The following is a 25,475-nucleotide window of genomic DNA, read 5'->3' as shown; positions in this document are numbered from 1 at the left end:
TCCTTTCAGAGCCAAGGTTTTGAAAACATCAGATTACAGTAATTTTCTTTCCTTCCCCACTTTACTCTCTTTCCATTATTCCCTTTGTTCAATCTATTAAAGGTGCTTAAAGGACATCTGGAATTTAGTTACCTGATGTATGGTTCAAAACCTGGAAACTAACAAGCCATTTATACCAGGAAAAAAACGTTTCTAGTCCTGCAGAGACACCTTTAGTACAACACAGAGTAAAGGAAAAGTCTAGACTGCAACAATTGCATTTCATGTTTATCTTTACTGTGGTTTTAAGATGTTGGGCAGCCAAATACTCCTTGGCATTTGCACTGAAGACATCACGTGGGTAATGCAATAAGGAGAGAAGTCCAATTTAACATTTTGTTCAAAAAGTGTTGTTTCTAAATGTTCTCCAGTAGTGTCGGATGAAGCGGGGGGGAAATTACATTCAAAATGCATGTATTACATTCAAACTATTGATAAAGAACAGATTGCATAGATCCCAAGTTAGGCAGAGTTGAGAAAATCATAACATTTAATACCATCAGTAACATGTTACTTTAAGTAAGACTGTTTTCTTGTAACTTATAGGTTTTTACCGAAGTGTTCGCCAGGAGCCGGTTATGTTTGGTACAATAGGTGGACGAACACACATCAATTATGTCCATTGGTACGAGTGCGGTATAGCCATTCCTGGGCAATGGTGAATTTAACAAGTGCCTTACGAAAAATCAAAGGAACTGAATCATTTTATATTCCACCAATATTGTTCCTTATATTCAGTGTAAGATTTAAATAGACCATGTAGTGTACAGGATGTTTTTTCTTTACTTTAAAGAAGCCATATAGAAGTCTTTACGTAATGTGGTACAGGGTCAATTGTACCCATTCCAAGGCACATAATGGTAATTATTCCACAACCTAAAAGGCTTTAGAACAATGTGATCACCAAACTGGGCAGTAAAAAATAATATTGAGTATTTCTAGCAATTTTCTGACCAACTTGCGCTTATTTTTGTCATCTGACATTGTTTTATATAAGTGCTGCTTTCAGAAGATGCACTAGTGACCATTTAAAAATTTGTGAGAACATCTAAATGTGTAAAGATTAAGTTAGTGCTCACTACTCAAGCGTGGTGTAAATAAATGGTAGTACTGCCTAGTTTGTAACCATTAACAAGTCTGTCTTTGGCTATAACTTTGGTTTAAAAAGTCCTATAAAATGTGTTTTATTTATCAAAACATGCATCCAAATTTTTTTTTAAAACACAGGTTTTGATATTGGGAAGCTGGCTCCCTATGCCCTCAGTTCTGAATATATTAGTTTAAATGTTATTTATCAGGAATGTATTTAAAAACACAGAACATAAATTGTAACTTCTATTCACAAAGTATAGAAGGGTTTTTTTTATTTAGATTTGCTGAACAATGAGCTTCAGCAACAAAGGAGCAATTTCTCTTGCTGGGTATCCTTAAGCAGCCTGTAATATTACAAACTGCGCCCAAAATGAAATTGTGTAGTGCAACTACGTATATGCCTTGTTTTTGTCCAAAAGTGTACTGAAAGTATCTGTGGACAAAAAAAAACTCTTGATTCTGTTTGTTAAGTTGATCATACATTACTTTATTCAGTACTGAACTAAGCTAAATATTTACAGCCAAGATATTGTAACATTCAAAATGTTTAAAATGTCAACTTTTTTGGTTAGTGCATGTAAATATCCATGTGATGGTGAGCATACAAGACCATACATCCACAAATACCCCTACAAGTAACTGCATCTGTATTATATTCAACTAACAAACATCCATACACACACACACTTAAGGATGCTTGCATTTATTGTTGTTACAATTTTTTCAGTATTTGATGTTCTTTTGCCTTTCATCTTGCCACAAATGGATCGTATAAGTAACTCTCACATGTGCAATTTCCCCAAAATGGCATTGCTAACGTAAATATAGTTCCAGATACATGGCTACAAGTAATATCTTTAGATGGTTAGTAGTATTATTAGAGCAGATTTTGGTAAATTTCACAATGCTCACTTATCTGCACGTGCTCATGTAGACTGTACCAAATATCTGTGCATGACCAGACAAGGACACTAATTTCACACTAATTTCTAAACACCTAATTGGATGCAGTAATTCACCAGTGTCAGAACAAGCACAAAACTGTATCTACCAACTGTCTGTACACCTGATTTCAAATGCTCAGTCATCAGTATTCTGCATGCTTCCTTATGTTACCTACATCCATGCACGTAACAAGGTTTATATCTAATACCACATCTAGCAACTAAACACAATAGACATGACAGACTACACCAATGCTCACGTGCCCTAACACACATCTGCTCATAATGTACTAAGTCAAATGAGCACCTCCCTGTGCAAGTACAGAGATTGCCAAACGCTAGCCACATTAGAGAAACTAGACTACCCAAATAATTTTATGCAGAAACGCTCATTTTATTCAGTCCATACGGAAATCTCATCACAGCAACTGATCAAGCAGTCATTCAGGCATGGACATGCTCAACTAGCAAGTTGGTCTGTCCTCAGCTGAGATCTCTAGCACCATTCTTAGACAGTTACCAACTCTCTGATAACAATGTGGAGATGTTGAAAACACCTATAACTGAAATATGCAACCAAACCTTCAGCCACACAAAAGGTTCAAATGCTCATAGACATTTAGCTTTGTTGGTGTAACAAAATATTCAATACTTGTGGAGGTTGTTGCCTAATATTCTTACCACAAATGGATATTATAGAATAGTAATGCATACTAATATATACTTTTTCTCCCTTGTGACATTGCTAGTAACATGAGTTTAGGTCTGAAAGATGGCTGCAGTTAGTATTTAGATTGTCAGCAGCTTTACTTGAGCAGAGTTTTTGATAAATTTTGCAAGGCTGCCCATAGTGGTCATTTATGCTGTCATACTCTTGAGAATAAAGACATAAGTAAATAAAGTTTAATGCCAACCTTCATTACCAGTTTGTTGTGTCACCAGTGCAATCTTAATGTAAAGTATAAGCAACAAATCAGAATATACTTCTTAACAATTATAAACATACCCTCTTTCTATATTGTCGGCCCTGAGTTTCAAAATTCTCTCCTTTTATTTATAAAAAAGACTTCACCCACAGCACCGTCCAGATCTAGATTGAGAATAACAGATCCATGGGAACTTCACCACCTCCAAGTTCCGCTCCATATCACTCACCATTCTGACTTAGAATTGAACACACAGCAGGCCTTTCATCCTACCATGTCTGTGCTGATCATAAGGCCATTCTAAACTAACCCTAATTCATCTGCTTGTTATATTCCTCTATTCAGGTTCACGTGTCTGTCAAAATGCTATCATACCTGCTTCTGCCACCTGTCCTGGAAGCACATTCCAGACATCTGCCACTCTCTGCGTAAAATTGAACTTGCCTTACATATCTCTTTTAAATCTTTCCTACTCACTTTAAACCTATGCTTCTGAATTTTATATATTTCTACCACGTTGCCACCTCAAATCTCTGATGCCGAATGAAAACAATCCAATTTTGTCTGATCTCTCCTTTATAGTTACTACATTCCAATACAGGCAACATCCTGTTAAGCCTCTTTTAAAGTGTCTCCAAAGCCTCCACATCCTTCCTATATTGTGGCAACCAGACGAGCATACAATACTCCAAATATGGCCTTATGGAAGTTTTACAAAGCTGCAACATGACTTGGCATCATTTACAGTCAATGCCCAGACTAAAGAAGGCAAGCATGCCGTACACATAACACCATGTGGAGCTGGAGGAACACAGCAGGCCAGACAGCATCAGAGGAGCAGGAAAGCTGATGTTTCGGGCCCCAACCCCAACCCCAACCAAAACATCAGCTTTCCGGCTCCTCTTCTATCTCCTCCTGGCTATTGGGAGGTCTAGAGTATAACCCAATTTAAAAAAAATTAGTCAAGTCTTCAGTCACCTGACCTAACGTGACTCAGCATCAAACTGCATTTAATTACACTTTCTAGTGAAATGCCTTAAGATGTTTCACTATATTCATTACTACAAAAAAAAACCAGCATTAATCAATACGCAAATAACAACACTTGCTGGTGAATCTCCTAGCCTTTGTTCATGGTAAGTTAACGGTCTTTTCCTTATTGCGTATGTTGGTATTTGCTGCCTCTCCTCTTTTTCATCTTGTGTCTCATAGCATTGCCTAATTTACCTCTTCCATTTTCAACTGCCCTATTACTTGACATACCTATTACTGTTAGCAATATTCATTTTTGGTGAATTCCTTTTAACTCCTGTTTCTGTTACATGGTCAACATGACCCAGTGGTAAATCATATTGAAGTTGTGGAAAAAATTTACAAGCAAAAGGTAATTCATGTTTTTGACATTTCACGTCCAACATTTTAATTTTCTTTGGAACTATAAACTGAAATGGAGGATGTTAGACTGCTGTAATTGGAATACCATGAATTATTTACAACTTGACAAACAAGTGGTCCATGTTGTTCAGCTGTTGCTTTTTGGAAATAGAGGGGCAAGTATCAAGATTGGTCAACACCAAGAATCTTTTGAGTGACGGATGCGTTGCCTGGCAATAGTTCTCTGATTGTAACTCTCTGATGTTCAACCAAAGTTCTAAGCATTAACAGCAACGAAGTATGAATATATCCAGTTTATATACCACACCCTCACAACACAGAAAAGTCCAAAAAAGCTTAAAAGAATTCATACAAGAAAAGACTGAAGTTCACCTGATGAACTACTGATTTGAAGAATTCTACAGTGTCTCAGCACTGAAAAGTCAAAAGGACAGAGAAAAAGGTCCTTCCACCTTGTGAACCAGACTTCTGATCATCACAACTGTGTTATCTCTTATTTTGATCTGCAGAACGTTGTTTCCCCGTTTACATTCTGTTTTATCCATCACATAGATAATGAACCGTGTGGCTTTTGTCCGTCTTAATTGATCGTGTGTCTCTTTGTGGATATTGTTTAAGAATCTCATATTTTTACTGTTCTTAATTTTTGGTGCAGTTTCCCAGTCAAGTTGTGACAAATGTTCGGGGGCTCCTCCTGCATATTTTGGACTAGAACAAAGCAAGGCAGGTGGTGGTGGTGAAGGTGTGAAAAACAAAATGACAAATACTAGGTTTGCCATACTAAAATAAGAATAGAAGCATCTAAACCCTTCCTGCAATTGGAAGAGATACCCTGACAAATTAGCAAGATTCAAATAAATAAAAAAGAGCTGTCAGAACTGGAATTGCCAGCTAGAGCTAAGAAGGCAAAGGATATTTGAAGTACTAGCACAACACTTGGGCTTGGTAGAAATATACAGGACAGGTACTCCTAAGAGCAAGGTATCAGAGTCAGTTAGGATTAAGTTATAGCTTGAACACAAGGGAGAGAAATGAAACAGCTTGAGGCAGAGCAGGAATTGAAAAGAATGGAAATGAAGATGAAAGGAAACTTTAAAGACTTGAGCTCAAAGAGTAACTGCAAGAACAAACATTTCAGGAGAGCTAGAAGAACAGTGGTTTAATATTATATAATTAGAAATTGAAAAATATGGCACAAATGAAAAAATCCTAGACTTAAAACTGAAGTCCAGTAAGGAATTATTTATGTTTGTACAAAATTTGAGGAAAAGGATAAGGATGCATTTCTATATCATTTTATTAAATAGTGAGACAAAAAAAGTGGTCCAAGAAAAACTGGACACTACTCAGACACAGCAGGTTGACAAGTGGAGCAAATGCAATTTATGCTTCACTGTCAGAAGAGATTTCTATGAATTATAATGCAGTAAAAAAAATGTTATTCTATGTATATGTGAGAAGTCCCTGAAAAATGCAGTCAAAAGTTTTGAAATTTAAGAAAGCAGCACGGACAAACAGACTAAATTTGGAAGCATGAAACAAAGTAATTGTGACAGGTAGATATGAGAAAGTGCTCTGACAGAAGAATTTATAAACAACTGGTTTTTAAGGGAGATAAAGGTGAAAATCAAAATCTTAAGTGTTTTCACTGCAATAAAGATGGACACTTTGATTGAGAATGCTTGAACTTGTATAGAAAGGCTACGGGACTTACTGGAGTTCATGAGAATAGGTCTGAAGGAGGAGCTCAAAATGAAAATATCACCGGTCAAATTACAGATTTGACAATAACCAGGGAACTGGAGGTTAAAAACTGCTAACAGTGCAGGTGAGGCAAATAAGGTACAGTCAACACGGCTTTGTGAGGGGTAGGTCATGCCTCACAAACCTTATCAAGTTTTTTGAGGATGTGACAAGAAAAGTTGATGAGGGTCAAGCTGTGGATGTGGTGTATATGGACTTCACTAAGGCATTTGATAAGGTTCCCCATGGTAGGCTCATTCAGAAGGTCAGGAGGAATGGGATACAGGGGAACTTAGCTGCCTGGATACAGAATTGGCTGGCCAACAGAAGACAGCGAGTGGTAGTAGAAGGAAAATATTCTGCCTGGAAGTCAGTGGTGAGTGGGGTTCCACAGGGCTCTGTCCTTGGGCCTCTACTGTTTGTAATTTTTATTCATGACTTGGATGAGGGGATTGAAGGATGGGTCAGCAAGTTTGCAGACGACACAAAGGTCGGAGGGGTCGTTGACAGTATAGAGGGCTGTTGTAGGCTGCAGCGGGACATTGACAGGATGCAGAGATGGACTGAGAGGTGGCAGATGGAGTTCAACCTGGATAAATGCGAGGTGATGCATTTTGGAAGGTCGAATTTGAAAGCTGAGTACAGGATTAAGGATAGGATTCTTGGCAGTGTGGAGGAACAGAGGGATCTTGTGTGCAGATACATAGATCCCTTAAAATGGCCACCCAAGTGGACAGGGTTGTTAAGAAAACATATGGTGTTTTGGCTTTCATTAACAGGGGGATTGAGTTTAAGAGTCGTGAGATCTTGTTGCAGCTCTATAAAACTTTGGTTAGACCGCACTTGGAATACTGCATCCAGTTCTGGTCGCCCTATTATGTGAAAGATGTGGCTGCTTTGGAGAGGGTTCAGAGGAGGTTTACCAGGATGCTGCCTGGACCGGAGGGCTTATCTTATGAAGAGAGGTTGACTGAGCTCAGTCTCTTTTCATTGGAGAAAAGGAGGAGGAGAGGGGACCTAATTGAGGTATACAAGATAATGAGAGGCATAGAGTTGATAGCCAGAGACTATTTCCCAGGGCAGAAATGGCTAGCACAAGGGGTCATAGTTTTAAGCTGGTTGGAGGAAAGTATAGAGGGGATGTCAGAGGCGGGTTCTTTACACAGAGAGTTGTGAGAGCATGGAATGCGTTGCCAGCAGCAGTTGTGGAAGCAAGGTCATTGGGGTCATTTAAGAGACTGCTGGACATGCATATGGTCACAGAAATTTGAGGGTGCATACATGAGGATCAATGGTCGGCACAACATCGTGGGCTGAAGGGCCTGTTCTGTGCTGTACTGTTCTATGTTCTAAGGTAAATGAGACATAAAAAAGGGTTTAATGTCAAAAGGAAAGATAACCCCCTTTTTCCTTCAAATGATGCAACTAAACCCATAACTATATTAAGGCGCACACAAGCTATTTTTCGAGAGAAGGAGACAGTTTGCCTCTAGAGAGTTCACTAAAAAGTCAAAGCACTAGTAAGTGGACAATTGGTGAGTCCAATTCGGGGTTCTACTTTATAAAGTAAAATTAGAATGTGACTAGTTATTTGAAACAGTGGTAGTATGAGTTTTTAAGAAATCGTTGATGGATTCAACTTAACTGCCCAGAAATGATTTGGCTGGAGTGAAAATTATACCTTCATTCAAAATTGTGGCAAGTCCAAATAAGGTTAAAGAGATGTAACAGTTATAGGAACAATTTTCACTTATTTTTCCATTACACATGGTGTTGCAAGTCCATCATGAGAAGTCAAACTAACACCACAAGCAGATGTAACAGTAGCCAAAACTTTGCAGCAATACCATGATACTTTCAAAACAATGATTATAAGCTATTGTTATGTATGTCCACAGGATTGAGACAAAGAGGTGCATTTCTTACATTCTGCTACCAGAGATTCTACAACTAAATCGACTGGGTTTTGTCCATTCAAAACTGATCTACAGTGACAAGATAAGAGGTCCATTAAAATTTATTAAAGGTTTTTTAGACAAACAAATGAATCCTCAATGTGGGATTACATGTCCATGTTTGAGAAACTCAAACATTTAAAAATTTCACAAGCAAACATGGAAGAATCAGCAAAGTATTTAGCGTTTTCTTTACAAGGTGAACCTCAAAGTGAGATCTAGTGGTCCAATGACGGTAATTAGGATGGCTATTAACATAACTTATCTGGTAGATAATCAAGGCTGTAGGAGGAAAATCTGTTATGTCACAAAGTTGTTGAAACAATATCATCATAGGGAAGAACACAGAATTTAGAACATTACAGCACAGTACAGGCCCTTCGGCCCTCAATGTTGTGCCGACCTGTCATACCGATCTGAAGCACATCTAACCTACACTATTCCATGTACGTCCATATACTTATCCAATGACGACTTAAATGTACCTAAAGTTGCCAAATCTACTACCATTGCAGGCAAAGCGTTCCATTCCGTTACTACTCTGAGTAAAGAAACTACCTCTGACATCTGTCCTATATCTTTCACCCCTCAATTTAAAGCTATGCCCCCTCGCGCTTGCCATCACCATCCTAGAGAAAGGCTCTCCCTATCCACCCTATCTAACCCTCTGATTATTTTATATGTTTCAACTAAGTCACCTCTCAACCTTCTTCTAACGAAAACAGCCTCAAGTCCCTCAGCCTTTCCTCGTAAGACCTTCCCTCCATACCATGCAACATCCTACTAAATCTCCTCTGCAAGAAGACAAGAGCGAGCAAATCTGTCAGGTAGTAAGAATAGTGGAGGTTGACATGGACAGCAAGAGTGAGGTAGGATGAGAGATAAACTCACAAAATGAACCTCCCACAAATCAACCTGCCCATACTGAAATATTTGAACATATTATACAACATTTTCCTACTTACAGGCAAGTCAATGGGAAAGTCTAGGAAGGTTATTTAAAAAATTCAATAAAATTTGTGGGGATACACCTGGAAGTATTACATTATCCAGACACAATGTGGCTGTGAGGGAATCAAACCCGATGAAATACCATCCTTACTGGTTAAGTCCAGGAAACCAAGCTCAGGTAGAGACAGTAATTCAATGAATTACCTGATTGAACCTAGCCAAAGCAGTTGAAGTTCACAGTGGTATGACTTTCCAACCAGAAATGTCTACTAGGTTCGACACAGATTACAGAAAGGTACAACAAAAATAGATTCTTTTACAACTCCTTGGTTAGAAGATTGCATTGATAGGGGCAGCAAGGCTTCATTTCTTTTCTAAGATTGATCCATTGAGGAGATGGTGGCAAATATTCAGGAAATACAGACCTTTGATTTAACCTACTTGATGTAACAATGTGTAGTGGTGCCCTCTAGTTTAAGAATGCTCTAGATATATTCCAAAGACTTATGAACCAAGTCATAGCTAAAGTGTCATACAGTGCAGCTAATTTAGACAACGTTTATAAATACAAACATCTAGAAAGATCATGTAAAACAACCACAAGACTTATTTAAAACAACTTCAGTTAGCTGGCTTAGTAATTAATCTTGCCAACAGTGCATCTGTAAAAGCAAGGGTAACTTACCCAAGTCATACTATACAGCAACAGCAAGTGTTAGCAAGAACAGCAAAAGTGAAGGCTCCAATAGAATTCCCTGTTCCTAAACTAAACAGGAAATCATGCAATTTTTAGTAATATGTGAATTTTATCTGCAATATGAGCCTAACGTCAACTGAGATTAACAGATTGATCATGAAAACAGGCAACAATGGTACGGTCAGCAGATTGCCAAGCAGCCTTTGAGAAACTGGAACCAATTCTAATAAATGAACACAGTTGGCTGCCATGACAGTATGAAATATTTTAAAATGGTAACTGAAGCTACTGACTTGCAGGTAGGCACATTGTTATTGCAAGATGATGAATCTGGGATACAGAAGCCAATTCTGATTAAGTTTATTGATTTAACCGTTCAATGTAAAACTCTCATATTGCTAGAAGAGTTTGGATTATTACTGATGCATTATCAAGTATGTGATAATGGGAACTGCAGATGCTGGAGAATCCAAGATAACAAAGTGTGGAGCTGGATGAACACAGCAGGCAAAGCAGCATCTCAGGAGCACAAAAGCTGACGTTTCGGGCCTAGACCCTTCATCAGAGAGCTCTGATGAAGGGTCTAGGCCCGAAACGTCAGCTTTTGTGCTCCTGAGATGCTGCTTGGCCTGTGTTCATCCAGCTCCACACTTTGCTATCATTATCAAGTATGTGACTGTATCGAAAGAGTTTAAGAATTTTGACAGTAAATAGAAGAAAAATGTTGAAATATTGCATAAAAAATGGGGATGAATAACAAATTTCATTCTGTTATGATTTCCTTGTAATGAAACATCTAAATATGGAGTTTCATTGTGTTGAAGGGTGGCACGAAGTGTCAGACCACGTTTCTCGTTGTTTGGAATTATAAACTAAAATGGAAGTTAGATCTCAATAGCTGGAATACCAGGAAATCGGTTTCCAACTTGAAAAACAAGTGTTGCATGTTATTGAGGAGTACAACACAATATTGCTTTTTGGAAAGAAAAGGAGGGAGAAGTCAAGATTGAATAGTACCAGGATTTTTTATGACGCCCTCCCCCCACCAAACACCACCTGCATCTCCGGATTAATAGTCAATGATAATACCACTAGGCCCCAGCCACCCCACAGTTATTATTGTTACTACTAAAGCAACTTTGGTTTGGTTGTGTCCTGGACAGCAGTCAGGCAAAACTGGCATATAGTGCTCTCACTGGGATTTTTATATATTTTATCATGTCCTGTGCAGCAATGAGACAAGCTTATCAGTGCATTAAGTTGTGACAATTTGAAGTGAAATTACTTCAGACCAATTTAAACTCTTGGGTAAATTCATCAGATGTTATAACTTTTTATTATTAATTGAAGACTGAAGATTAAGTAATGCTGCTTAAAACGGAGGAAAAACATACATACATGTAAACATGCATATTCATTCATATACATATACAAGAAAGAACTTGAATTTATAAAGTATCAGTCATAAAATTAGGGTGTCCCAGCGCCTTTATATCCAAGTAAATATCTTTGACCTGGAGTCACCATTCAAGTCAAGAATGCATATCTCGGTTTTTTTTAAACAGAAGTTGCAAAAGCACAAATGTATGCATCAAAACAGACTGGCCAGTTACTTCAGTTCAGTTGAAGAGGCCAAAACAGAACTAAGCCACAGAATGTGTAGCAGTGAGAATACAGCGAGAATACAGCAGGTGTCCTCTTCGCTTCCATAATTTCCTCTGTGCCAATACTGCATTTTCCAAGCATATGCCTTAAACAAATGCAAGGGATGAAATGGAATTAAATGAAAGTAAAATGCTCGAAAATGTGCAAATGCTTTACTAGAAACTTAAATATATTTCCAGAGGGGCTTTGGCAGTTTGATGGGTTAGGAAAGTTACACAGGACAATTATGTACTAGTGAAGTTTAGAACTTTAGGAAGCTGGATAAAAAATTTACAGGAAAATGCTGGAAAAAGAATGACTGAACTTTGGGATTTGATCAAGAACCCTCTCGGTATTAAAGAAGCAATGAGAAACAACTTCACCTTTGCGCATGCATATATTTTGTTTCACTTTGCAGAGGAAAAAGAAAATTGATATTCTGGTCAAAATGGTCAGAGACTGAGGAAGACTTCTTCCCCCAGCCTAGAAATTAAAGAATCAGTATTTGAAAGGACACCAGAGAAAATTTTGTTATTTGTCCTGAAAACTGGATAAATTAACAAAAAACAGATGTATAATAAATTCATATTGAACACAAATTAGAGCCCAGACAACAAACATAAATAAATGTTTAAAATGATAAGATTATAAGTTTTGACATCTTTATTAGTTTCTAAGCGAACGTTACTTTTTTGTACATATTAATTTCTAATCTCAATTCAATCAGGATCTCATTTAGTACATATCGTTATTCATTTAACAATAAAAATGAATCACATCCATGGTCTACTTCCAAACTAAGAGTTAAATTTCTTTGTTCTTTTGCCAAGGCAGTCTACAACTTCAAATCACTTAGCACATTTTTAGGTAGTGTCTCAATAAAAGTTCCTTATGCTATGATACTGATAAGTTTGAAAGCAGAAAATAGGAGAAATCTATTTGGTCTCTTTCCCCAGCGAACAAAATCCATTATTCTGAAACTACTAGAAGGGCTTGCTCTGCTTTAGATTATAAACTGATTTCAATCGTAGTTTTGGACTCTGTGCATGGATGGAAATTATTACCTAGCAGCTGTAAGTAGGCTTGCAGCTCTTCCAGCATCCCTAGAGTCTTACCGATAACCCGGGCCAGGTTGGGTATACCCCTGAGCGAAAGGGAGACGATTCCGTGCATATGGATTGGATGCAGATGGTGGTGGTGTCACATTGCTCCCGGGGGAAGGTGTGAAACCCGACCTTGGCTGGTAAGCCCCTGGTTGATTTGGGCCTATACCAGGCTGGGAGGTAGGTGGCATTGTGTAGTTAGCAGGCTGAGAAGCTTGTGTTGTATAATTTTGTGGTGCATAGGAGCCCCCTTGGTACTGCTGAGCAGGCTGGGATGGTAATTGCTGGGCTTGAGTGGAGAATCCAGGTGCAGGAGCTTGGGGTGCTTGCTGACTGTAAGCTTGGAACTGCTGAGCTTGCTGTTGGGTAGATGGTTGTTGGTTATAACCTAGAAGAGGAAGAAGAAATAGAAAAATAAGTGAATGCCACCATAACTCGTACACCAGTTGTACAAAAAGATTCACTGAGTACAATTTCATAGGAGTAATTTCATTTATCTTGAATTTGCTGTTGGGGTTAAGCAAGGGCACTTGCTGGTGACCTTAATGCAAACCCAGCTGAGAGATCCAGAAACCCTTCTGGTGAAAATTTCAGTCTTTATAGCATGCAGTGGTACTACAACGAATTGCTACACCTCTTGGGAGAAATGCCTGAATGAAACAAGCCGCCAAACACATTGAAGGATTTTCATGGACATACAACTAGGAAACAAAGAAAATTAAAACAAAACACCTTCAAATCTATCTCACACAGCAATTTCCTGTATAACCTTTCTCGAAATTAAAAGGGTGAACAGCAAATGTTGCTCATTTCGGGTTTACACCCTTCATCAGGTCAGGGGAGGGGAAGGGAACTCGGAATTAAATGGCGGGGGTGTAGGGCTGGGGCAAGGTAAGTGGGAAGCTGATAGGTGGATGCAGGTAGGAGGTTGTAGAGATAGATCATGGGAAGGGTGAGGTGGATAGATGAGAAAGAAGATGGACAGGTTGTGTTGGGTCAAGAAGGCGGGGATGAGAGGGAGAGTTGGACATGGAATGAGGCCGGGGGTGGGGAGACTGTGAAACTGGCGAATTCTACATTGAGGCCATCAGGTTGCAAGCTCCCAAGATGGAATAGGTGGTGTTGTTCCTCTAGCTCAAGTGTGGCATCATTGTGACACTGGAGGAGGCTCTGAGGCTTTCCATCTTTTTTCCTCACCTATCTGACCCACCGTTCCCATGACCTATCTCCACAACCCCCTCCTTGCATCTACCTATCGTCATCCCACCTATCTTCCCCTAGCCTCAACCCTCCTTCTATTTCTGAGCTCCCTTCCCCTCTCCAGTTCTGAAGGGCGTAAACTCGAAGCGTCGATTCCCCTGCTCCTCTGATGCTGCCTGACCTGCTGTGTTTCTCCAGCTCCATACTGTGCGCTGACTCTGACTCCAGCATCTGCAGTTCATGCTATCTCCGAATGCTGCTCATTTGCTGGTTTCAGTAAACTCTGCCAGCTTGTCATAAGAATCAGTATCAAGTCTGGATGGCCTATGCTATGCAGTAAATTCCAGCTCAAACAATCAAGAAAATTATAATTTTCACTTTTATACTATTCTATCATAATCTGGTCTCAAAAACCATTCAAATTAATTAGCATTTGCAATTACAAATATCATACTTGAAGGAAAATGTCAAGATAATAGAGTGCACAGAGGAGATTTATTGGGATGATGAAGCATCGAAAACTTAAGTCAGGTGGAGTGATCCAAGTAGCTGAAACTGCATTCCTTAAGTAACGGTAATTGGTAGACTTAATAGATGTATTCAAAATGAGGGCCATAGACAGTGCAGAACAAACCCTATTCTGTGGTAAATTTACCAGAAATTAGAGATTACCAGGGAAGTAAGCAGGTCATTTTTGTTTGGGGAAAAGTTTGTTCAGATCTGGAAAATGTTACCTGAACAGGGGGATGGAAGCAGATCCTTTACAATTTGCAGAAGGTATTGGATGTGCATTTGGAGGACCAACTGCAGGGTTGTAGGGGAGGAAAAAAAAACTGGGCAATAGGGCTAAATTAGGTAGCTCCATCCAAGAACTGGCACAGACAGTGCAAGCAAAATGACTTCCTGTTATGTTATGAGATTCCATACTATTCCTTTGAAATTCGATTAGCATTATGCAGGCTGAAAGGATTTTTGAGTGACAGGTCAAGGTGACCCAATGGCTGAGGAAAAAGTCACCTCAATCCTATATTCTATATTTAATAGTTTGAATTCAACCAGTGTTTCCAATGTCATGTTCCAACATTATAAGGGCTATTTCCCCCCTCCCCACTTTGTATTCATTTTTCACCACATTTTTTGCACTGTAAACTTCTCTGTATGTGCTCAACTAATAGCAAGTGCATAGGTGCAAGACATGTCTGGTTCTGAAGGTTTAGCAGGAACCCAGAAAACAAATGCAAGTACTGCTGACTTGTAAAAATGTCTTATTTATGTTAAGCTCATTTCATGAGCCAACAAGTAGAGCAAAAAGCCTTCACCACCTCCGTCAGTGCTCACACAATTCCAAGCAGTGATTTCCCCTCATCCGTCTTGATCATTGAACAATGAAGCATCCAAGAAACATGGAGGGTTAAAAGAAAGCCGTGTACACATAGGACAGCCAAGACAACTGCGAGTGCAAGAATCCACTTACATACAGGATGAGCCCGTTAAAGGAGGTAAAGTAACAAATGTGATCAAGTGTTTTCTTCCCAGTCCAAGTTTACATTTCAAAATTAGCATTTTTATTTATTGAATTAATATGTTACTTTTAAAGAAAAGGATATATGAAGATTTTCACACAAAGAATTCAGTCAACTACAGATTCAAGAGTTCATTCATTGCCTAAACTGTATAATGTAAAAGAGCTCAGATTTACAGAAATAAATGGTATTATTGAGTTACAGCAATATTTTGATGCTGACATTAAAGAAGCAAAGTATAAGTACAGCAAAGCACACTTTTCAGTCATTTCATCACTGTGGACCTGTAAACAGAAGTAGAACACAAAAGCTCAAAAACAAGGGTAGGGAAGTTCTACATGAAGCTCGACATGCTCCTAAATTACTGCATGTTTCTGCTAACGTTTGTCAAAGCTTTCACAACGAATGACAAATTCAGGATTATTAAACTTGCCTCATCTATGTTGACAGATTACATGAATGCACTAATTTCACTGAATGTCAACATATTTAGTGATGATCATTATAATTAAAATATATTGTATTTACTTGCCAACCTCATCCATCAATGCAAAAGAGGTGGATATCTAGTAGTTGATGGGTACACATTGCAGCTATTGCTTACAGTGTTATTCAATTCCATATTAAATCGGAGTTGAAGTTTTCCAGCACGAGATCTCTACTTTCAGCAGATCAGTGCAGCTTGGAGTTAGGACTTCAGCACATCTACTTTGGCATTGTTCATTGTTTATACAGCAATAAGCACAACAGCAGAATAATCATTTGCAAGTAATGGCATCATGGTGGCTCTGTGGTTAGCACTGCTGCCTCACAGCACCAAGAACCCAGGTTCGACTCCACCCTCGAGCTACTGTCTGTGTAAAGTTTGCACTTTCTCCCTGTCTGCATGGGTTTCCTCCCACAGTCCAAAGATATGGGGACTAGGTGGATTGGGCATGCTAGAAATGGTGTTGAGGGATGTATAGATTAGGTGGGTTATAGGGGGATGAGTCTGGGTAGGATACTGAGGGTTGGTGTGGACTTGTTGGAACAAAGGGCTTGTTTCCACATTGTAGGCATTCTATGATATATGATAATCCAATTGAATATATTACATATTTTATATGACCACAGGAGAACACTAGCATGTAATGCAAGATATAGAACACAGAACATAGAAAAGTACAGCACAGTACAGGCCCTTTGGCCCACGATGTTGTGCCGTGGAATAATCCTAATCCAAAAATAAAATAACCTAACCTACATTCCCCTCAATTCACTGCTGTCCATGTGCATGTCCAGCAGTCACTTAAATGTCACGAATGACTCCGCTTCTACGACTACCACTGGTAAACTATTCCATGCGCTCACAAGCCTCTGGGTGAAGAACCTCCCTCTGACGTCTCCTCTATACCTTCCTCCTAACACCTTAAAACTATGACACCTCGTGGCAGTCAATCATGCCCTGGGGAAAAGTCTCTGGCTATCGACTCTATCAATGCCGCTCATTACCTTGTACACCTCGATAAGGTCACCTCTCCCTCCTCCTCTCCAGAGAGAAAAGTCCGAGCTCAGTCGACCTCTCCTCATAAGACAAGCCCTCCAGTCCAGGCAGCAGCCTGGTAAACCTCCTTTGCACCCTCTCCAAAGCCTCCACATCTTTCCTATAATAGGGCGAACAGAACTGGACACAATATACCAAGTGTGGTCTCACCAGGGTTTTGTAGAGCTGCAGCATAACTTCACGGCTCTTAAACTCAATTCCCCTGTTAATGAAAGCCAAAACACCATATGCTTTCTTAACAACCTTATCCACTTGGGTGGCAACTTTGAGGGAGCTATGCACTTGAACACCAAGATCCCACTGTTCCTCCACACTGCCGAGAATCCTGCCTTTAATCCTATATTCAGCATTTAAGTTTGACCTTCCAAAATGCATCACTTCGCATTTATCCAGGTTGAACTCCATCTGCCATTTCTCAGCCCAGCTCTGCATTCTGTCAATGTCTCGCTGAAGCCTGCAATAGCCCTCGATACTATCAACGGCACCTCCAACCTTTGTGTCATCAGTAAACATACTAACCCATCCCTCAACCTCCTCATCCAAGTCATTTATAAAAACTACAAAGAGCAGAGGCTCAAGAACAGAGCCCTGCGGGACACCACTCAGCACTGATCTCCAGGCAAAATACTTACCATCTACAACCACTCTCTGCCTCCTGTCAGCCAACCAATTTTGAATCCAGACAGCCAAATCACCCTGTATCCCATACCTCCTGACTTTATGAATGAGCCTGCCATGGGGAACCTTTTCAAATGCCTTGCTGAAGTCCATGTACACCACATCCACTGCTCGACCCTCGTCAACCTGTCTCGTGACTTCCTCAAAGAACTCAATAAGATTTGTAAGGCATGACCTGCCCCTCTCAAAGCCATGCTGACTACCTTTAATCACGCTATGCTTTTCCAAATAGTCATAAATCCTATCCCTCAGAATTCATTCCAAAATCTTGCTGACCACAGACATGAGACTGACTGGTCTGTAATTTCCAGGGATTTCCCTATTCCCTTTCTTGAAAAGAGGAACAACATTTTCCTCCCTCCAATCTTCTGGTACGACCCCCATGGAGAGTGAGGAAGCAAAGATCTTCGCCAGCGGCTTAGCAACCTCCTTTCTCGCTTCCCGGAGCAACCTCGGATAAATCTGGCCTGGCCCTGGGGACTTATCAATCTTAATGTTTGACAAAATTTCCAGCACATCCACTTCCTCAATCTTGATCTGTTCAAGAGATAATGGGAACTGCAGATGCTGGAGATTCCAAGATAATAAAATGTGAGGCTGGATGAACACAGCAGGCCAAGCAGCATCTCAGGAGCACAAAAGCTGACGTTTTGGGCCTGGACCCTTCATCAGAGAGGGGGATGGGGGGAGGGAACTGGAATAAATAGGGAGAGAGGGGGAGGCGGACCGAAGATGGAGAGTAAAGAAGATAGGTGGAGAGGGTGTAGGTGGGGAGGTAGGGAGGGGATAGGTCAGTCCAGGGAAGACGGACAGGTCAAGGAGGTGGGATGAGGTTAGTAGGTAGCTGGGGGTGCGGCTTGGGGTGGGAGGAAGGGATGGGTGAGAGGAAGAACCGGTTAGGGAGGCAGAGACAGGTTGGACTGGTTTTGGGATGCAGTGGGTGGGGGGGAAGAGCTGGGCTGGTTGTGTGGTGCAGTGGGGGGAGGGGATGAACTGGGCTGGTTTAGGGATGCAGTGGGGGAAGGGGAGATTTTGAAACTGGTGAAGTCCACATTGATACCATATGGCTGCAGGGTTCCCAGGCGGAATATGAGTTGCTGTTCCTGCAACCTTCGGGTGGCATCATTGTGGCAGTGCAGGAGGCCCATGATGGACATGTCATCAAGAGAATGGGAGGGGGAGTGGAAATGGTTTGCGACTGGGACAACTGCACCTCCCAGTCGCAAACCATTTCCACTCCCCCTCCCATTCTCTTGATGACATGTCCATCATGGGCCTCCTGCACTGCCACAATGATGCCACCCGAAGGTTGCAGGAACAGCAACTCATATTCCGCCTGGGAACCCTGCAGCCATATGGTATCAATGTGGACTTCACCAGTTTCAAAATCTCCCCTTCCCCCACTGCATCCCTAAACCAGCCCAGTTCATCCCCTCCCCCCACTGCACCACACAACCAGCCCAGCTCTTCCCCCCCACCCACTGCATCCCAAAACCAGTCCAACCTGTCTCTGCCTCCCTAACCGGTTCTTCCTCTCACCCATCCCTTCCTCCCACCCCAAGCCGCACCCCCAGCTACCTACTAACCTCATCCCACCTCCTTGACCTGTCCGTCTTCCCTGGACTGACCTATCCCCTCCCTACCTCCCCACCTACACCCTCTCCACCTATCTTCTTTACTCTCCATCTTCGGTCCGCCTCCCCCTCTCTCCCTATTTATTCCAGTTCCCTCCCCCCATCCCCCTCTCTGATGAAGGGTCCAGGCCCGAAACGTCAGCTTTTGTGCTCCTGAGATGCTGCTTGGCCTGCTGTGTTCATCCAGCCTCACATTTTATTATCTTGATCTGTTCAAGCCTGTTTTCCTGCTCCTCAAAGTTCTCATTCGCAACAAGGTCCCTTTCCTTAGTGAAAACTCATTTAGGGCTTCTCCTATCTGCTCAGACTCCGCGCACAAGTTCCCTACGCTATCCCTGATCAGCCCTACCTTCTCCCTGATCAGCCCTACCTTCTCCCTGATCATTCTCTTATTCCTTACGTATGAGTAAAATGCCTTCGGGTTCTCCCTAATCCTTCCTGCCAGGCCTTTCTCGTGCCCCCTCCTGGCCCTCCTCAGTCCACTTCTGAGCTTCTTCCGAGCAAGCCTGTAATCCTCTAAAGCTATGCCAGACCCCTGCTTCCTCCACCTTACGTACGCTGCCTTTTTCTTTTTGACAAGAGGCACCTCTGTACCCGTCATCCAAGGTTCCTTAATCTTACCCCTTCTTACCTGTCTCAGAGGAACAAATTTATACATCACTCGCAACAACTGCTCCTTAAAACAGCCTCCACATGTCTGCTGTGCCCTTTCTGTGAGACAATTGTTCCCAATCTGTACTTCCCGGCTCCTGTCTGATAGCGTCATGGTTTCTTTTACCCCAGTTAAATATCTTCCCCTGGTAACTGCTCCTATAAATAATGGCTGTGCTTAAATCAGTAAATATGGTTATTTCGCTAAATCTAAATCAGAAATTCAGACCAACACAGGGACTGAGCCTCCATTACCAAGTCCAGTCATCAAAATGGGCTTTAAAAATGCGCAGGCATTAAAATAAAAAGTTATGGGTTATTTTGTTTTAGTTCTGAATATCTAGTCAGGTTCTAATATATTTGACTACATCTCACCTGCAGTATGACACAGTTTAAATGCATCAGCGATAATATTTTCCAAATATGAAAAGGTTAAAATGGTTGGCTCCTTAGCAGCTGTTAGAGCTTTCGTACAAATAGAAATCGCAAAGGAATGATTTATCTATGACTTCCTTACAACTTAACATTGAAATACCCTTCTCCCCAGGCTTCCCCTTCACCATACCTTTGTCACTCTCAGAGTTCAAATGATTTGTTTCATTTAATCAAAGCTATTTGAACAGAAATAAGCTCCAGGTTACAAATTCGCCTTTGTTCGTTTTGCTTGTTGTCTGTATAGGGTCTTTTAAGTTTTCGTGTGTTGGTGGGTTTGTGGGCTACCCTGATGCCAAGTGGTCTGGGTAGTCTGGCAGTCATTTCGGAAATGTCTTTGACGTATGGGAGAGTGGTTATGGTTTCTGGGCCCGTTTTGTCTGTTTGTTTTGGTTTGTTGCTGAGAAATCGGCGGACTGTGTTCATAGGGTACCCATTCTTTTTGAATACGTTGTATAGATGATTTTCCTCTGCTCTGCGTAGTTCCTCTGTGCTGCAGTGTGTGATGGCTCGTTGGAATAATGTTCTAATGCAGCTTCGTTTGTGAGTGTTGGGATGGTTGCTCCTGTAGTTCAGTATTTGGTCCGTATGTGTTGTTTTCCTGTAGACGCTGGTTTGAAGTTCCCCATTGACTGTTCGCTCTACTGTGACATCTAGGAATGGCAGTTTGTTGTTGTTTTCCTCCTCTTTTGTGAACCACTTGGCATCAGGGTAGCCCACAAACCCACCAACACACTAAAACAGCAGCTAATGGACTTAAAAGACCCTATACAGACAACAAATAAAACGAACGTCATCTACAAAATACCTTACAAAAAATGTAACAAACACTACATTGGACAAACTGGCAGAAAGCTAGCCACCAGGATACATGAACATCAACTAGCCACAAAACGACATGACCCACTATCATTAGTATCCTTACATACAGATAAGGAAGGACACCACTTTGATGGGGACAACACGTCCATCGTAGGACAAGCCAAACAGAGACACGCACGAGAATTCCTAGAGGCATGGCATTCCAACCAGAACTCCATCAACAAACACATTGATTTGGAGCCAATCTACCATCCTCTGAGAAAAAGAACAGGAAATGACATCACCAACACAGGAAATGACATCACCAACCCAAGGAACGCTAAACAGATAAACAGAAAGCGGGACATAACACCAGCGCTTCATCAGAGGCTCACTGATGATGTTACCCAGAATGGTGATGAAACATCTGAAAGCTAACCTTCTAGCTCAGCGAGTAAACTCACATCCATTACGTGGATCTCTGCATAACAGTTCTGTGATAATGCCACTAGGCCATTGCCTTTCCTGAAATGGATAAGTACTTTCCCACCTCAAAAGAACATTTCTTCAAATGTACTATCACAATCTCTTAGCCTGTCTGAGCTTATGCACTGCTGAAATTCTCCCTGCAACCAGACTATTTTTATTCTTTTGTGGCTGGCCTCTCATATTCCACAAACATGAGTTTATCCAAAAGTCAGCTTCCTATAATATAAAATGCATCAAACCTCACTTATCCTTCAACCATGCTCACTGACCTACACTGGTTTCAGGCGCACTATCTTTTCCATTTTAAAATTCTCATTCTTATGCTTAAATTTCTCCATAGCTGCATTGTTCCCAACCTCTAAGCTATTCCAGTCCTACAAATCACCCAGAATACTCTGTTCAGTTCAGATCTCCTGTATCCCTTCAGTATTCCTGAACAAACTTACAACAATCTATCTGAAAATTTTTGCATTTCCTTTTGAAACTTCTCCTCCACTTTTAGGTGCTCCTTATATAACCTATTTGCCAAAGCTCTTAGGGTCATCCATAAGACATATGCTTATATCTCAATACTACGTATTTTAGAGTTTGGATTTTGAACAAATGGCGCAAAGCTTTTAGACTGTGTTTATGGGGGGGTTTAATGATTAATATTTTAGTAATTATAGAGTTTTTTCTTAAAAAAAACAGTATGAGGAAGAGTGTTCTTGGAGTGCTTATTAAGTTTTATTCACTGTTGGGTTTCAGGCGCTGCTGGCTGGACAACATCAATTGCCTGACGTGCTGTAGGATTACTCTCAATGCTATTAGGAAGGGAATTCCAGGATTAGCAATAGGGAAGGAACAGTAATATATTTCCAAGTCAGGATGGTAAGTCGTTATAAGGGAAACTTTCAGGCAGTTGGTAGTGCTTCCATACATCTGCTGCCCTTGTCCTTCTATATGGAAGTAGTCATGGGTTTGGAAGGTGCCGTCTCAGGATCTCTGGAGAATTTCTTCAGTCATCTTGTAGATGGTATATGGTGCTGCTACAGAGCATCAATGGTGGAAGGAATGGATGTTTGTGGTGTCAGTTAAGCGGGCTATTTTGTCCTAGATGATCTCGAGCTCCTTGAGCATTATTGGTGTTGCACCCATCCGAGCAAGAGGGGAGTATTCCATCAAACTCTGACTTGTGCCTTGTAGATGATGGACAGGCTCTCGGGAGTCGGGGGTGAGAGTCACCGCAGTACTCCTAGTCATTGCTTTTGTAGCTACCGTGTTTATTTGGCAAATCTAGTTGAGTTTCTAGTCAATAGTAACCTCCAAAATGTTGACAGAGAGGGATTCAGTGATTGTAACACCATTAAATTTCAAGGAATGGTGGATATATTGTCTCTTATTCACAATGGTCATTGCCTGGCATTTATGTGGTGAGAATGTTTCTTGCCACTTGTCAGCCCAAGCCTGTATATTGTCCAAATATTGCTGTATCTGTATATGAACTTTCACATATCTGAATAGTCGTAAATGGTGTTGAACATCTGTGTAATCATCAGTGAACATTCTCACTGCTGAGTGGGAGGAGGAAGGTGGTTATTGATGAAGCAGTTGACCTTGGCACTACTCTGAGGAACTCCTGCAGAGTATCCCGGCAACGAGATGACTGACCTCCGACAACCTCAAACATCTTCCTATGTGCCAGGCATGACTCCAACTAGCACAAGGTTTACCACTTGATATCCAGTAAGTCCAGTTTTACAGGGTTCATTGATGTCATGCTCAGTCAAATGTGACCTTCATGTTAAGGGCCGTTACTCTCATCTTACTTCTGGAATTCAGCTCAGTTGTCCATGTTTGATTCAAGGCTGTAATGAGGTCAGAAGCTGAGTGGCCTTGGTGGAACCCAAATGGGGCTTCAACGAGCAGGCTATTGCTGAGGCATTGCTTGATAATACTGTTAACGGTGTCTTCCATCATCTTACTGATGATCAAGAGCAGGCTAATTAGGCAGAAACTGGCTGGGTTTAAATCTGTCCTGCTTGTTGCGTAGGACATACCTGGGCAATTTTCAACATTGTCAGGTAGATGACAGTGTTGTAACTGTACTAGAAGAGCTTGGCTAGGGGAGCTGCATGTTCTGGAGCACAAAGCTTCAGTACAATTGCCAGAATATTATCAGGACCCATAGCCTTTGGGATATTCATTGCCTCCAACAGTTTCTCAATATCATGTGGAGTGTATTGAATTGGCTGAAGACGGGTATCTGTAATGCTGGGAAATACTGGAGGAGGCCAAAATAGATCACACACTTTGCACTTCTAAAGACTGCTGTGAATGCCTTACTTTTTGCACTAGTGTGTTGGGCTCTATCATTTACTTGTATTTGGGAATTTGTTTGTATTGGGAGAGTTTTACATGCAGACAATAAATATTGAAGAACATTAAGCTAATGTCAGTTGAAAAACAAAAATCAGGGACTGATTTTTGTTTTGCTTAGGGGAAAGACTGATAGCATGGTTTCACTCTGGTTGAAGTTTGATGTGTGAAATAGTTCTGCTGGAGTAGAAAGTTCAGACAAGTTAGAAATAGGTTAGCTTATTTTGGTTTTGGTTTTAAAGTTTCAGACCATAAGTGGTTGGTTAGAACACTGAAGGGATTTGTTTAAAGTTGAGAAAGATTACACTCACTTGTATGAACACTCAAAGAAGACACTATCATACTTTCAAGACTGGGTATTGAAATAAACAGTTAAGGTATGTCTATAGTGGTGACAGAGAAGGGAATTCGATTTGGTGTTTGAGTACTGTAAAGATTTGCTGTTGGGCTCAATGGAATATTGTATTTAGATTAGTTTCTCTACAGTGTGAAAACAGGCCCTTCGGCCTAACAAGTCTACACTGCCCCTTGGAGCATCCCATCCAAACCCACACCCCTATAACCCACACACTCCTGAACACTACGGGCAATTTAGCATGGCCGATCCACCCAGCCTGCACATCTTTGGACTGTGGGAGGAAACCGGAGCACCTGGAGGAAACCCACACAGACACGGGAGAATGTGCAAACTCCGCACAGTTACCCGAGGCTGGAATCGAACCTGGGTCCCTGGCACTGAGAGACGGCAGTGCTAACCACTCAGCCACCGTGTCGCCCATTTTACCATGTGTTTTCACATCTTTCAAATTATGTTATATGTAAATAGCTTGGTGTATTCTATTTTTTTTTTGCAAAATAAACTTCTTTTAGTGTTAAACCTAAATCTGCAGCTTTACTTGCCTATGTTTCAGTGAAAGACAATGTCATTAAATTAAAAATACAAAGCACCAAAGCCAGGCTTCAATCTGGGATCTGACTTGTCCATTAATAATATTGGCTGTGATTATAACTATCTAATAACTGGCTTCTCAATTTGTGCTGATTTTTGTCTGTTAACTCAGTTGGCTGGAAGCCAGTTTGCAATGCATTGCAATGCTAAAAGCATGGGTTCAACTCCAATACCAGCTGAGGTTACAATGAAGGTCCCACATTCTCAACCTTACCTGAGGCTATGACCCTTATGTTAAAAGCACCACTAACTGTCTCTCCTAAAGACAAGAGGAGGCTTGTTGTCCTCTGGGGCTATGGCCACTGCACTTATTTACATTCTCAGGATGTTTTATCAAGTTAAAAAGGTTCCATCTGTGTGTTGTCATTTTATAGCCTTGCACATGGATAAGAAATTCCCTTTCAACTGCCCCCTTTCAAAGGCTGAAAAGACCAATTTTCTTCAGTGTTTCCTCATAGTTCAATATCTATGACTCTGCTGATTTTTGATAATGCAAAACTATTTTCTGAAATCTAAATGATCAGAACCGAATGGTACAAAACGTGTTCTGGAGCAGAGTATTACACAAGCTAAGCACACTTTCCAATTCTCAGGTTTAGCAACCTAGCTCATTTTCCTTGCCTTTTGATTGCTAGATTAACAGATTAAATGATAAATCCAGCAACTGGAAGAATGTTTTCAACATCCCCCTCAACTCTTCAAACAACACATCATGTCACCATGTGCAT

At 40.9% G+C, this 25,475-nt stretch overlaps 2 protein-coding genes across 21 annotated transcripts in view; one reads left to right on the top strand and one right to left on the bottom strand.

Moving 5' to 3' along the window:
* The window catches only part of LOC125457120 (target of Nesh-SH3), a 313,067-nt gene extending 310,073 nt beyond the window's left edge, over positions 1-2,994 (top strand). For all 20 annotated transcript variants that reach the window (XM_048540862.2, XM_048540869.2, XM_048540866.2 and 17 more), the window contains one exon: positions 586-2,994. In XM_048540862.2, the coding sequence (XP_048396819.2) occupies positions 586-701 (116 nt within the window). In that variant the 3' untranslated portion in view covers positions 702-2,994. The remainder of the gene's footprint in view (positions 1-585) is intronic.
* A 9,037-nt stretch (positions 2,995-12,031) lies between these two features.
* Positions 12,032-25,475, bottom strand: part of tfg (trafficking from ER to golgi regulator) — a 106,066-nt gene continuing 92,622 nt past the window's right edge. The window contains exon 8 of the mRNA XM_048541450.2: positions 12,032-12,877. Coding sequence (XP_048397407.2) covers positions 12,498-12,877 — 380 coding nt within the window. The 3' untranslated portion in view covers positions 12,032-12,497. The remainder of the gene's footprint in view (positions 12,878-25,475) is intronic.

Source organism: Stegostoma tigrinum, chromosome 12, assembly GCF_030684315.1.
Source record: "Stegostoma tigrinum isolate sSteTig4 chromosome 12, sSteTig4.hap1, whole genome shotgun sequence".
NCBI classification, from domain to species: domain Eukaryota; kingdom Metazoa; phylum Chordata; class Chondrichthyes; order Orectolobiformes; family Stegostomatidae; genus Stegostoma; species Stegostoma tigrinum.
Note: the sequence above shows the minus strand (reverse complement) of the source record. Positions and strands in the feature narration are given on the sequence as shown.